This window comes from Oryctolagus cuniculus, chromosome 13 (assembly GCF_051225735.1).
Source record: "Oryctolagus cuniculus isolate XC-2025 breed Fujian yellow rabbit chromosome 13, ASM5122573v1, whole genome shotgun sequence".
NCBI lineage: Eukaryota > Metazoa > Chordata > Mammalia > Lagomorpha > Leporidae > Oryctolagus > Oryctolagus cuniculus.
Window position 1 is genome coordinate 64,668,615 of NC_142879.1, and position 15,489 is coordinate 64,684,103.

Here is a 15,489-nt window from a genome sequence, read left to right on the forward strand (position 1 = left end):
TGTAATCCTTTTAAAATTTCAAGGAGGAGGGGCCGGCGCCGCAGCTCACTAGGCTAATCCTCCACCTTGCGGTGCCAGCACACCAGGTTCTAGTCCAGGTCGGGGCGCCAGATTCTTTCCCGGTTGCCCCTCTTCCAGGCCAGCTCTCTGCTGTGGCCAGGGAGTGCAGTGGAGGATGGCCCAAGTGCTTGGGTCCCTGCACCCACATGGGAGACCAGGAGGAAGCACCTGGCTCCTGGCTTTGGATCAGCATGGTACACCAGCCACAGCGTGCCAGCCACAGCAGCCATTGGAGGGTGAACCAATGGAAAAAGGAAGACCTTTCTCTCTGTCTCTCTCACTGTCCACTCTGCCTGTTAAAAAAATAAATAAATAGGCCGGCGCCGCGGCTCACTAGGCTAATACTCTGCCTTGCGGTGCTGGCACACCGGGTTCTAGTCCCGGTCGGGGCGCCGGATTCTTTCCCGGTTGCCCCTCTTCCAGGCCAGCTCTCTGCTGTGGCCAGGGAGTGCAGTGGAGGATGGCCCAAGTGCTTGGGCCCTGCACCCCATGGGAGACCAGGAGAAGCACCTGGCTCCTGCCATCGGATCAGCATGGTGCGCTGGCCGCAGCACGCCAGCCACAGTGGCCATTGGAGGGTGAACCAACGGCAAAGGAAGACCTTTCTCTCTGTCTCTCTCTCTCACTGTCCACTCTGCCTATCACAAAAATAAATAAATAAATAAATAGAGATAATATAATCTAAAAACAAATAAAAACTGATAAGCGAATAAAGTGAAATTACTGGAAAAGAGAGCAATATATGCAATTAAGTGAGTTACTGTGTACCAGCAAAATAAAAATTTTTTTCAAGGAGGAAATAAAAAGGTAAGGCTATTAAAAAACAGAATAAAGTTTTCCAAGCTCAGGAAATAAATGAAAAATAAAAATAGGAATATTGTAGAGAAAAAAGATGGGGGAGAGAAGCAATATTAATTTTAAAATATAAAATCAAAAGAAAAAACCAAAAATGTAATAATTGGGACTTGTGAAATAGAAAAAAATTTGGGGAAATGCTAAATATATTGTTTCTGTGACCTAGAGATTTTTAAAATTTTATTTATTTGAGAGACAGAACTAGATAGAGAGCTCCCACTCACTGGTTCATTTCCCAGTAGCCCACAATGACAGTAACATCATCCAGGTCTCCTATATGGGTGGCAGGCATCTAACTACTTGATACATCACTGCTGCCTCCCAGGGTCCACATTAGCAGGAGGCTAGAATCAGGAACCAGTACCAGGCATGGAACTCAAATTCTGCAGGATGGGACGCAGGCATCCTAATTGGGGTTTTAACTGCTAGACTGCACACCTATTCCTTAAAGAAAGATCTAAATCAGTCTTGAGAGTGTAGTGTTCTAGGAGAGTTTGGATGACGGTGATCAACATTATGACACAGCCAAATGAAGGCGTTTTATGTGCCTGGATATGGAAAGCCAATTGCTGCTACAGTGGGCTCCTGGCTCCCAGTTTCCCTCCTTTACATAAACTTTTCCATTTTCCTTTTCAGGCGTTAGTGTTTTCTCAGAGTATAAACTATGAGGCAGTAGATGATTACTTCAAGCTGCAGTAAGTATGGCTTTTTAAAGGAACTTGGTATTAAATATAATGCCCAGATTATTAATTTGTAGGTATTCTTTTATTTAAATGTTAAGCCTCATATCCTTTTAACTATCCAAATCCCAATGTTGTTTAATGTTTGGAATACATGAAATTAGTATTTAAATGTATGAAATTGTAAAAAATTCTTGTAGTTCAATGGAAATGTGATCTATCTGAAGGTTCTCATTCATTCCAAAGATATTTTTTAAAAAAGGACTGTTAATTTAAGAATATTCAAGCATGTTTTATCACTAGTTACCATCTCAAAGTCTCTTCATACTGTCTTTATGAAAAGGAAGAACTCTGTTATCACAGAAAGTCTTTAACCTGAGTAGAATCACATGAAACACCGTCTTTGACTCTTGGGTAATATAGCACTTAAGCATTTAACTTCTGTAGGAAGACAACCAACTTGGAATTCTATTTGAAAGTGCTTTTATGAGCCAGCGCCGTGGCTCACTAGGCTAATCCTCCACCTTGCGGCGCTGGCACACCGGGTTCTAGTCCCGGTCGGGGCTCCGGATTCTGTCCCAGTTGCCCCTCTTCCAGGCCAGCTCTCTGCTGTGGCCAGGGAGTGCAGTGGAGAATGGCCCAAGTGCTTGGGCCCTGCACCCCATGGGAGACCAGGAGAAGCACCTGGCTCCTGCCATCGGATCAGCGCGGTGTGCCGGCTGCAGTGCGCCGGCCATGGTGGCCATTGGAGGGTGGACCAATGGCAAAGGAAGACCTTTCTCTCTGTCTCTCTCTCTCACTGTCCACTCTGCCTGTCAAAAAAAAAAGTGATTTTATGGTTAACAAGTTTATTTGCTGAAAAATAGTATGTTTTCTATGAAAATGTCCATTTTTCTTTAGTCTGCTTCTAATGTAAATGACTGAGTACCTGCTGTATACCAAACATTTTCAAGGTGCTCAAAACAACATGGTAAACAAGAAGGACGAAGTTCTGGTGTCTTGGAAAAGACAAACCTGCAAATAATCAGATAGACTAAATCCCTCCTAATACTTATAAGTACTATTAAGAAAAAGAAAACAAGATGTGACCGTGACCAGGAAGTAGGGAGCAAATGCTGCCTTCGACAGAGTAGTCAGCAGAGGCTCCATTCAGCCCTTTCTCCTTCTCCCACCAACCTTTCTCTGTCCTTTAGCGAGTGTGTGTTCTTTTGGGTAAGTGTGGTTTTGCAATTATTTACTGAAAAGCGCGTTGCTGTAGAATGCATATCAAATTATCCAAGGTTGTGTAAGTGTGTGTGTATGTGTGTGTTTCCAAAAGGAAAAACTTTAGTAGGCATGGGGTGTGAATCAAGCTTTTAAAACTTCTTTTGTTATTTTTGAGATTTTTTTTGCCTGAGCACAAAATGATGTGTGTGCACTTGCTAGTCAAGAGCAGCATCTGTTGGGCCAGCGCTGTGGCTCACTAGGCTAATCCCCCGCCTGCAGCGCCAGCACCCAGGGGTTCTAGTCCCGGTCAGGGCGCCGGATTCTGTCCCGGTTGCCCCTCTTCCAGGCCAGCTCTCTGCTGTGGCCCAGGAGTGCAGTGGAGGATGGCCCAGGTGCTTGGGCCCTGCACCTCATGGGAGACCAGGAGAAGCACCTGGCTCCTGCCATGGAATCAGCGCGGTGCGCCAGCCGCAGCGCGCTGGCCGCAGCGCACCGGCCACGGCGGCCATTGGAGGGTGAACCAAAGGCAAAGGAAGACCTTTCTCTCTGTCTCTCTCTCTCTCACTATCCACTCTGCCTGTCAAAAATAAATAAATAAATAAATAAATAAATAAATAAAAAATTAAAAAAAAAAAAAGAACAGCATCTGTCTGATTGCTCCAGTTTGGATGTGATTTTAAGTGTCTTCCAGGAGTTCATGTGCTAAAAGCTTGGTCACCAATGTGGCAATGTTGAGAGGTGATAAAACCTTTCTTAGAAGTGATAAAACCTTTTTCAGGAAGGTAATTAGGTTATTGAGGGCACTGCCCTTGGAAGGGATTCGTGGAGTTCTGGCAAGATTCCAGTTCTTACGAAAACCGGTCATTGTAAAGGGAGGCCACTCCTTGAGCTGAGTCCCTTCTGTGTGCACTTGTTTCCCTTCCTCCTTCTCTGACCTGTGTAGCCAGTCAGGGTGGTCCTTACCAGAACTGAGCAGATGCTGATGCCATGCTCTTGAACCTCCAAAACTGCGAGCTAAATACACGTCTTTTCTTGGTAACTACCCAGCTTTAGATATTTTGTTAAAGCAGCAGCAAACAGACAAGTGCCTTGATCTACCTTTGGATACTAGTCATACTATGCTGCTAATGTGGTTCTGGAAACTGACTTCATGACTTACTCTATATTGTTCAAAAGGTGTTATCAATAGGAGGGGGAGAATGTGTAAGTACTAGGGGGACCCTTGCAACACTACCAGGAAGTAAGCAGCTCAAGACGCGAGCAGCAGAACCCCATCATCTGAAACTAAGGGTGTGAATAAAGTAGGAATATTGAAACACTGACAGGATGCTCATTGCTGTTTTCTACTACCAGCCCTGCAGTGGCCCAAACATGGACTATCGTGAGGTGGAAGCAGCTTTCCAACATGAGCACAATGCAGAACTGCCTTAGCAGAAGCAGCGAGAAGTCCCCACCAGCACCACCCGCCATGCCCCCTAGCTTTCTCACTGAGGTTCAAACTCACCATCCACACAGGACTTCTCCTTCATCAGGCCTTACCTCTCTCGTGGTTCTATACTAACCTCCATGAGTTGTTTTTTTTTTTTTTCTAGAAACGACAACACAGGTTCTGTGCTTGTTAACCTTCGACCCAGTGAATATTCAAAAATGTGTCCAGCATCCCACTGGGTAAGTGAAATAGGTTGAAGATCAAAAAATTTACTTAAGAAATAATGTGTAAGTGGTAAACTAAATAATAGATATAACCTCCACATAATACCACTCCCTTGTTACTTAGCAACACTTAATAATGCTTTACTGTAAAAACAACACTATTTTATTTTGAATACAGAAGATGAGATTTCTGCCTTATTATCTACACAGTGGGATATACATGTAAATTTGTACAAAAATGTAAAATTACGAGGTTTGGAAGACACATAAAACTGTAAAGGAAAACTAAAATCAATGGGAAAAACTAAAATTGAATATGGTTTGTCAAGTAAGACTGCCAGTCATGTTCATATTTATCCTGCATTTATTCATTCAAAAGACTCAATCACTTACTCATTCAAAAAGCTTAAGAGAGAGAGTGTGATTTACACAGTTATCAACCAGCTCGGAGGGAGGCGTGGGCGTTTAGCATGGTGGTTAAGACGTCTGCCCCATATGGGGGCACCTGGGTTCAAGTCCTGACTTGCGCTTGGTTCCAGCTTTGTGCTTATGCGGACTCTGGGACTCAGCAGTGATGGCTCAAGTATCTGAGTCCCTGCCACTCACACAGGAGACCTGGATTCAGCTCAAAGCTAGCCCCAGCTCCCTCCCCCTTCCCTTCCCCCTCTTCCTCCTCCTCCTCCTCCTCCTCCTCCTCCTCCTTTTTATGTATTTATTTGAAAGCCAGAGTTGAGAGACAGGGAGAAACAGAGAGAGAGAGAGAGAGATAAAGGGGAGGGGGAGAGAGAGAGAGAGATCTGATCTTACATCCTCTGGTTCACTCCCAAAGTGGCTACAACAGCCAGGAGCCAGGAATTTCATCTGGTTCTCCCATGTGTGTGGCAGGAACCCAAGTACTTGGTCCATTTTCCTCTGATTTCCCAGGTGCATTAGCACTGACCTGGATTGGAAGAGGAGCAGCCTGGATTTGAACCAGCACCCATATGGATGCCATCATTGCAGGCATCAGCTTTACCTGCTATACCACAATGGCTGGCCCCAAGGCCGATGCTTCTAATCTGAGTTCCCATCCAAGCCCTACCACTCACTGGCTTGAATACTCTTGAGTCTCTGCTGCCTCGTTTGTAAAAGGGGAGAAATATAGCATCTATCTTGTAGGATTGTTGAGAGTATTAAATGGAATCGTTTGAAGAAAGTCCCCAAAACAGTGCCTGTCACAGAGTAGTTACTCAGTGTTGGCTGGTTTTGTCCTTTTTCTATCCTCTTGGCCCTCCTCCCACTCCCTGGCAAGGATGTTTCAAATCTAGCCACCCGCAGAGCCACTGCAGATAGTAGTGCTAACTTGCTCACTGAAATAAAATGGAAAAATGTGCGAAAGTCCTATAGGTAACAGGAAAATATGACCTTGTGGAGGCAAGTCCTCTAGTTAGTCAAGGCAGTCAAAACACAGCTGCAAAGTTCACTCAACCCCAGTGTCCATTCTTGAGGCTCCCATACTCATGAGTAAGCAAGCCATCAGCCACACAGCTAAATATCAGACACAGGCCCAGCTCTGTATGGACTCAGAACTATGGCTCACAAAATTCCTTTCCAGTTGATTGAAGCTTGACCCTTGTTCAACCTGCTAGACCAGGTGGACATGGACTGACCCACTGGAATAGGAAGGAGCCTGTCATCTTTGTCACTTTGTCCTCTGAGCCAAGCAGCAGAGCACCAACAAAACTAGCACTCCACAAGGCTGCATCCCACTTTTTAAGCAAATGCCAAGGACCAGAAAAGCAGAAATGCAGGGCAGACCCCCAAAGGGCCATGGTAATTCCTTCCAGGATGAAATTTCCAAAGGGAGAGAAAACTACAACTCTGTCTCATGCATTCTGATCAGTTGTTCTGTTCACTTAGCTGTATCTGACTCAAAGCTGAGGCAGGAGCAATCCTACCTTACTTCTGCATGGAAGATAAGTGTTTCCATTTATACTGAATGTTAGAATTCCCTCTAACTGAATCTCTGGACCTGGGGAACAAGTAGCAGCAGCGGCGGGTACCCTAGCAAAAGGGCTTAGTCATGCTCACCACACACTGTACCTGCAGCTGCTTTTCAAGGTCCACCTGCAGGTCAACTCATATTTCTCATTCTGGCCATGGTTGTTGATTCTTACGCTTAGGGTTACTTTTAACTAGCACCAAGGAGAGAAGCAATATTACAGATGAGACTACCAAGTGATGATGGGTCTTCAGCATGATAGATTTGAGGAACTTAGTCAACCTTGTGTGTTACGAAAATAATCAGTAAAAATAAAGGGAAGTTCCCTGTTTCTCAGCCTATTTGATGGGAAACTAAAGCCTGAATAATAACCGGCAGCAAGGACTTCGGATAGAATTGTTGAGAGAACAAATCAGGTCCCCGCAGGTGAGAACAGGTGACGTAGGACGTAACATCAGTTAACTCCCACTGTAGAGCATGCCTTCAAGATGAAGCCCAGAAGGTCTTGGTGTAGCAGAGATGACTCTAAATCCATCAAACTTGGCTGCACATCACTCCTCTAACCCCACCCTCCTGACCCCCAAGTCCTTATAGGGTAGGGAGTAGTCAGATCTTTCCAGATTGCCTTGTGGAAATATGGAATATATCAGGACAAGTTTAGGAAAGAATGCACATGTCTTGCTCCCACTTAGAAAGACTGGTACAGAGGCAGGGTAGACAGCAGTGAGGCAGTATCCTGGAGCCAGGTAGAAATAGAAGAGACATTGCAGTTGAGGGGTAACTAGGATGCTGGTTAAAAAGTCATGACTCCCTGACTTAAACACCAGTGGTTCTTAGTAGTAAATCTAAAGTATTCATTCTCTCATTTTATTTTCAACTCCTTGCTATTTCTTTTAGGCTTCCTTTCATGTTTATATAGTAATTAAGTATAGTTAGTTCCATATAACCTGTATATTATTTTTAAGCAACACATATCTCATCACTTACAGTGAGAGTTAAGATATTTGGCATTTTGCAACAATTCATTTTCCTAATAACAAAGATTTAATGAAGTAAAAGTCTTTCAACTTCAGGTATAACACATTCCAGCTACTAGACGCAGCCTGTCTGAAAAACTTTATTTCCATCTAATTTAATTTTTGTATGTAATACTCATTCTGCCATGTTCTTGCTGCAAACTATCCAATCTAAAGAGATGGGAAACATTGCTGCTAATGGCAGAGGTGCGTGGTGGCAGGGATGGGGGTAGGGTAAATGCACTATACCCATCGCATCAGACTCCAGTGGAATTGTCTTTGTTGTTTTAAGGCTAGCTTTTTGCATATCAAATGCCGTTCTTGGTCATTTCTAGTCTGAGAAACAAAATGTCATGGTACTACCTGTCTGTGTGATGCTGTTAATGGATTTTATACCGCCTTTCTCAACTCTGTCCCAAAATTTACTTCCAGAGAATCATGGACTATGTTAGCAAAATTGGCCACAGTCCTGTGACTGACATTGCAGGCTAATTTGTGACATCCTGCATGTTGTGCTATGGGATCCACAGTTTTCAGACCACACACATATATGCATTTCTTTTAAAAAGCAATTACGGGGGCCAGCATTGTGGCATAACAGGTAAAGCCACCATCTGCAACGCCAGCATCCCATATGGGCACCAGTTCAATTTCTGGTTGTTCCACTTTTGATCCAGCTCCCTATTTAATGTTCCTGGGAAGGCAGCAGAAGATGGCCCAAGTGCTTGGGCCCTTGCAACCATGTGGGAGACGTGGAGGAAGCTTCTGGATTCTGACTTCAGACAGGCCTACTTCCTGCCATTTTGGCCATTTGGGGAGTGAACCAGTGGATGGGTGATCTCCCTGTCTCTACCTCTCTGTAGCTCTGCCTTTCAATTTAATTATTTATTTGAAAGGCAGAGTTACAGAGAGGCAGAGGCAGAGAGAGAGAGAGAGAGAGAGAGAGAGAGAGAGAGAGAGGCTTTACCTGCTATACTTCAGTGCCGGCACCAATAAATAAATCTTAAAACAAAAACAAGAACGTGATTTAAAAAAAAAAAAGCAATTTAAGAAGGGCTAGCGTTGTGTTACAGTGGGTTAAGCCCAGACCCACAGCACCCACACCTCAAATGAGCACCAGTTCAAGTCCCAGATGCTTCACTTCCAATCAAGCTTCCTGCTAGTGCACCTGGGAAAGCAGTGGAAGATGGCCCAAGTGCCTGGGCCCCTGCCATCCATGTGAGAAATCTGGATGGAGTTCTAGGCTCCTGGCTTTGGGCTGTTCAGCACTGTCCATTGTAACCATTTAGGGAGTGAACCAGTGAGAGATATTTCTCTGTGTCTCTCCCTCTCGCTTTCTATAATTCTTTCAAATAAATGAATAAGTCTTTAAAAAATAAATAAATAACAAACAGTAAAGAACAATGTTTAAAATAAGTATCCACAGAGTTAGGGTAAGGGTTTAATATTTAATAGTTGACCTGGGAACTGGCATTGTGGCACAGCGGGTTAAGGTGCTGCTTTTGACACCAATTTCCCGTATCAGAGCACTGGTCCGAGTTCCAGCTGCTCTGCTTCCAATCCTGCTCCCTGATAATGCACCTTGGAAAGCAGTGGAAGATGGATCGAGTGCTTGGGTCCCTGCCACCCATGTGGAAGACCAGGATGGAGTTCCAGGCTCCTGTCCTTGGCCTGGCCTATCCCCAGCCATTTGGGGAGTGAACTAGCAGGAAAATCTCTTTCTTTTCTCTCTTTCTCTCTCTCCCCTCTCTGTCATTTTGCTTTTCAAATCAAATAAATATTAAAAAAAAATATGCCAGCACTGTGGCATAGCGGGTAAAACCGCCACCTGCAGTGCCGGCATCCCATATGGGTGCGAGTTCAAGGCCCTGCTGTTCCACTTCCAATCCAGCTCTCTGCTGTGGCCTGGGAAAGCAGTAGAAGATGGCCCAAGTCCTTGGACCCCTGCACCCACGTGGGAGACCCAGAAGAAGCTCCTGGCTCCTGGTTTCAGATCAGTGCAACTCTGGCCATTGTGGCCAGTTGAGGAGTGAACCAGCAGATGGAAGACCTCTCTCTCTCTCGCTCTCTCTTTATCTCTCTCTCTCTCTCTCTGCCTCTCTGCCTCTCATCTCTCTCTGTGTAACTCTGACTTTCAAGTAAATAAATAGAGTTTTAAAAAAATAGGGGGCAGTGCTGTGGCATAGTGGGTTAAGTCTCTGCCTGTGTTGCTGGCATCACATATGGGCACTGGTTCTAGTCCTAGCTGCTCCTCTTCCAATCAGCTCTCTGCTATGTCCTAGGAAAGCAGTAGAAGGTGGCCCAGGTGCTTGGGCCCCTGCACCCAGGTGGGAGACTTGGAACAAGCTCCTGGCTCCTGGCTTCAGATCAGCCCAGCTCCTGCCATTGAGGTCATGTGGGAACTGAACCAGTGGATGGTAGACCTTTCTGTCTGTCTCTCCCTCTCATTGTCTGTAACTCTACCTCTCGAATAAATAAATAAATAAATCTTAAAAAAAAAGTTGGCCTATTTCCAGGGCTCTTATGAATACTGAGTGTTGCCATTTAAAGTAGGAATAAAAGTAAGATGCTATTTTACGTGATGTTACTCAAGACCCCAATTTAGTACTGGTCTACTAAAATGGAAAAAAAAAGTCAGATTGGTTGCTAGATATGTCATAGGAACCTGCCCACTGAGTCAGGGGCGCAAGCCAGAAGGATGGAGTTGGTAGTCATGGTTGTAGAGATGAAGGGAAATGAGATTCAAATGATTCCCCAGGATACTGCCCTAAGCAAGCAGAGAACAACCCTTAGGCCTCCTGAGTGATAAAGATGAAAGCAAGCAAGCAAAGGGCAAAGCTGATCAAAGAGGAAGGAGGAGAACAGCCCTAAGCAGTAGAGCAGAGCCTTACATTTAAAAGGTCATTGTAGGTGAGCATCTCTAATGTAAAAATGTGACCCAAGTACTTGAACATCTGAAACTTTGTGAGTGCCAGCAAAATACTACAAGGGGAAAATTGTGCACCTATCTTCATGTGATAGATCATAGTAAAAATGCAGGTGCATTTTGCATAAAATTCCCTTCTGCCAGGGACAGCAGGTTAAGCTGCTGCATGGGATGCCCTCCAGACTTCAAGTACAGCTTCTTGCTAAGGCACCTAGGAGGCAGTGGATAATGGAGTGACCAGGTAGTTTTCATTTCTGCAACCCACATGAGAGACTCTGATGGAGTCCCTGGCTCTTGGCTTCTTCCTGGCCTAGCTCTGGCTATTGTGAGCCTTTGGGGAGTGAACTAGTGGCTGAAAGATTAATCAATCTCTCTCTCTGTCTCTCTCTCTCTGCCTTTCAAATAAATAAATACTTTTTAAAACTTACATCTGCCTATGAGTATATTTTTAAAAAATTACCTCTGCCTATGAGTATAAGGTGTATACAAAAACATATTAATTTCATGTTTAGAGTTGGTCCTAGCCATTCCCTCATTACCTGTAAGTGTTTCAAAGCATTTGAAATACTTCTGATCCCAAGCCTTTTGGATGGGGGATGCACAACCTGTTATTTAAGATAAAAAATATGACTATTTTTAGCTCTGGTAATGTTTTAGATCATGTGGATCTGAACCGTTAAACTCACTACCAAAACTGCTTCATTTTAGGTATTCCAAATATCTGTTGGCTGTGACATTACTAAAAGCATGATAGTCAAAGGGCAAGTATATTTCCATTTGAACTCTCCTTGTCTTTATGATTAAAACAAATGGTGAATGAAGTGTTATTCACTAATGATAATATGTTAGCCTAGTAACTGACACATCCATGGTGAAACTCAAAACTCAGTTGGGAGCTGGGCATTTAGCCTAGCAGTTAAGTTTCCCATATTCCACACTGGAGTACCTAAGGTTCAATTCCTGGCTCCAGCTCCTGACTCCAGTTTCCTGCCAATGCAGACCCTGGAGGCAGCGGTGATGGTTCAAGTGATTAGGTTCCTGCTGCCCAGGTGGGAGATGTGAATTGAGCTCCTGATTTGGGCTAGGCCCAGCTCAAGTCCTGTAACAGGCATTTGCAAAGTGAACCAGTGAATCAGAGTGCTCTCTCACTCACTGGCTCTCTTTCTCCCCCTCTCTCTCCCTCCCTCCCTCCTCCCTCCCCCTCTCTCTGTTTCTCCCTTCCTCCCTCCCTCTCTGCCTCTCAGACAATTCAGTTGGCATTGGTATCCAGTTTCAATTGATTTGAACCTTTGCAAAGTCAGATATTGTGTTTGAATCATACTAAAAAGTAAATAATTAACATTTTTCTCTATTACCAGTATTGTTCTCCATCTTCCCTAAAAGCTAATTTCTATCTTTTTCCATGATCTCTCCCAGCTCTTGAATTCAGAGAAAGAGGAGAAAGGAACACTTAACCTCTAATCTCCATCCTACTGAAGCCAGTTAGAATTTTTAAAATTCCATTAAAGAGTTGCTCCAGCCCACATCAGAGAAGACTGCTTCCCGCATCATTTTCTATGGGAAATGTTTTAGAGCAAACCTGACACAACTATCAGTGGTTCCTCCTGAGAATCCCAAGGTGTGAATTTCACTGACCTCCTTATGGTTCTCAGTGAGGCACACTGGGTGCGTGACATTTGTTTGCCGTAACTCTGTTGCCTCTATGTGAGAGAATCAAGGTCAACATATGCAGACCTGTTTAGCTGACATTAAATGTGTAATGGAGGCATCCATTGGTTTTGAGTCTCTTGCATTGGTTAGAAGGCCTGAGTACCTAGAATCCAGTCCTGCTTTGCCTTCTAATCCAGCTTCCTACCAATGCACCTGGAAGGCTGCGGATCATGACCCAGTATTTGGGTTCTTGCCACCCATATAGGAGACTGAGATGGAGTTCTGGCCTCCTGGCTTTGGCTGGGCACAGCCCTGAATGTTGCATTTGGGGAGTAAGCCAGCAGGAGGAAGGAAGATCTCTCTCCATGTCTGTCTCTGTCTCTCCTTTTCTCTGTTACTCTGCCTTTCAAATATATAAATCATTTTTCAAAAAAAAAAAACACACAAACTATATAGAATATCAGGCTTCATTCTTTTTCTGAGTCAGAATTTTAACAAAATTTGACAAAAAGGAGATTAGTAGGCACATAAAAGTTTAAGAGTAACTTGTGTTTCAAAAGTTTATGTGGGGCCGGCGCCATGGCTCACTAGGCTAATCCTCTGCCTGCAGCACTGGTACCCCGGGTTCTAGTCCCAGCTGGGGCGCCGGGTTCTGTCCCGGTTGCTCCTCTTCCAGTCCAGCTCTCTGCTGTGGCCTGGGAGTGCAGTGGAGGATGGCCCAGGTGCTTGGGCCCTGCACCTGCATGGGAGACCAGGAGGAAGCCCCTGGCTCCTGGCTTCAGATTGGTGCAGCGCCCTGGCCGTAGCGGCCATTTGGGGGGGTGAACCAACGGCAAAGGAAGACCTTTCTCTCTGTCTCTCTCTCTCACTGTCTAACTCTGCCTGTCAAAAAATAAAAAAAATAAAATAAAAAGTTTATGTGGAATAAAATTACCTGAAGAAATTTATCTTCATTTTGATAGACTTTTCAATTAAGTCATTGTGTGTGTGTGTTTGTGTATGTGTTATCATGGTAACTTCTTGAAATTTTTGAAAAATTTACATAATATAATTTTTTTTGACAGGCAGAGTAGACAGTGAGAGAGAGAGAGAGACAGAGAGAAAGGTCTTCCTTTTTCCATTGGTTCACCCTCCAATGGCCGCTGCAGCGGGCGCACTGGGCTGATCCGAAGCCTGGAGCCAGGTGCTTTTCCTGGTCTCCCATGCGGCTGCAGGGCCCAAGGACTTGGGCCATCCTCCACTGCACTCCCGGGCCATAGCAGAGAGCTGGACAGGAAGAGGAGCAATCGGGACAGAATCCAGTGCTCCGACCGGGACTAGAACCCTGTGTGCCGGCACCACAGGCGGAGGATTAGCCTGTTGAGCCATGGCGCTGGCCAAAAATTTACATAATATAAATTTACCATTTAAACCACTTTAAAATGCTCAGGGGCATTAAGTAAACTCATAATGCTGTACAGCTAGCACCACTCTCTAGTTCCAAAATATTTTCATTGCCCCAAAAGGAAACTCCATACCTAGTAAGCAGTTACTCCCCATTCTCCCCTCTCCCAGCCCCTGGCAACTACTCAGCTGCTGTCTATAGATTGGCCAGCTCTAGATATTTCACATGACTGGAATCATACTATATATGGCTTTTTGTGTCTGGCCTCTTTCAGTTGGCATGTTTTTGAGGTTCACTAATGTTGTAGCATGTATCAATGCTTCATTCCTTTTTATGACTGAATAAAATTCCTTTGTATGGGATGTGCCATATTTTCTTCATCCACTTATCAGTTCACGTATATTTGCAATGTTTCCACTTTTTGTTTTTTGTGAATGGTTTTGGTGTGAATATTGTGACCCAGTTTTTGTTGAAATATCTGCTTTCAATTATTTTAGGTAAATACATAGGAGCAGAATTTTATGTAGGTATATAGGAGTAGACTGAGTCATGTGGACATCCTATGTTTAATTTATGGAGGAACAACCATTTTTTAGCATTTTTCAAGAATACATTGTTATATTGTTAACTATTGTCACCACATGGTACAGTAGATCTCTTGAGTTTATTCCTATCTAACTGAAATTTTGTATTCTTTGACCAATTTTCTCCAACCTCCTAATTTTCTATAAATTTTTAATAAACATGTATCAAATATAAGAGATAATGTTTCTGATGCTTTCAGAAACATTTGTACAGCTGATTTTTTTTAAAATAGAAATGCTAGGGTCACACACTGACCACAGAGATTCTAATTCAGTAAATAATGATTTTGTTATAATATCTATTTTGAAAAATCACTGTTAAGTTTGTTTAAATATATAAGGAATTATAACTTCATTATGTTTTTTTACAGATCTAGTAAAAACAGCTGTATTCCCTATGATTTTTCTTATGTGATTGACAAGTAAGAAATAGTATTTAACATAAACACTAAGTTTTATATTAATGTAATAATAATAATTTATGGTTAATACTTTCTGAAATCTTGTTAGAATCCATATATGTTTAGCTTGACATTGTACAGTTTTAGCATTAAATAAAATGTGTTAGCTCTATAATTACCTCATTGGAAACATACAAGAGAAAGAATCATAATATTCTCCTTCAGTTTAATTGTTTTTTTCAAAAAGGCTCATTTACCTATTTGTAGTCTCAAATTCCCACCATAAGAAAGACTTGAGAACATTTTTTCCTCCCTAGTTTTTCTCTAATGCTACATGACTGCAGTTAAAGTTATGGATTTACCAGGAAAATTTTGACATCATTCTACTAAGTAAATTTGATGCTACATTTTGCATTTAATTTTATGAGTACTTAAATAATATGTTTATTATTAAAGAGTAACTAAACAAAATGTGACTTTTATCTTTACTTTAAAAATTTTAAATTGATTACGCTGTCAAAAGTGTGGAACCCCATACCTCTAAACTGTTCATAAGAGCTTTGGAAAAGCTATGAAATTTTCTAATTCTGTTTCATTAAAATTAGGGAAAGAATGTTGAGCCAGTAGACGTATCCGTTAAGTAGCTGTGTTAACTGCCATGGAAGTCAGGAAGGGAGGGGCGGGGAGCCCACATCCTCCAGGTTGCCGGGCTCGCCACCGACCGAAGGCAGTCAGTGAAATGAAATAGGTGAGGAGAAAACGTTTAACAGTCGGTGATGACGCTGCCTTTTGGTGGCTGAGTGGCAGCTGAACCTGAAAGATAAGAATATAAAATAGGCTGGATCCCTGGGGTGTCAATTCCTTGAGCATGGTGAGGTATGTGGCTGGTGACGGTGATCCAGGTTTGAGGACTGACAAGACTGGAAATCTGTGGGAGAGGGTGCTTTTGAGAGAATATACCTTTGGGTTCATGAAGAAGATGGATTCTGTTAAGGAATCTAAGTCAGGAAGTAGCTGAAGTTTAAAAATACACATCTATACACATTGATTCTGAAGCACCTTTTTCCTTCATCTATTAATATCCTGGGAAGAA

At 43.3% G+C, this 15,489-nt stretch overlaps 1 protein-coding gene across 1 annotated transcript in view; it reads left to right on the plus strand.

The window, feature by feature from the left end:
* CATSPERE (catsper channel auxiliary subunit epsilon) overlaps nt 1-15,489 on the plus strand; it is a 175,277-nt gene that overhangs the window by 117,292 nt on the left and 42,496 nt on the right. Inside the window, exons 12-15 of the mRNA XM_089311658.1 lie at nt 1,552-1,610; nt 4,394-4,469; nt 11,086-11,138; nt 14,367-14,417. Coding sequence (XP_089167784.1) covers nt 1,552-1,610; nt 4,394-4,469; nt 11,086-11,138; nt 14,367-14,417 — 239 coding nt within the window. The remainder of the gene's footprint in view (nt 1-1,551; nt 1,611-4,393; nt 4,470-11,085; nt 11,139-14,366; nt 14,418-15,489) is intronic.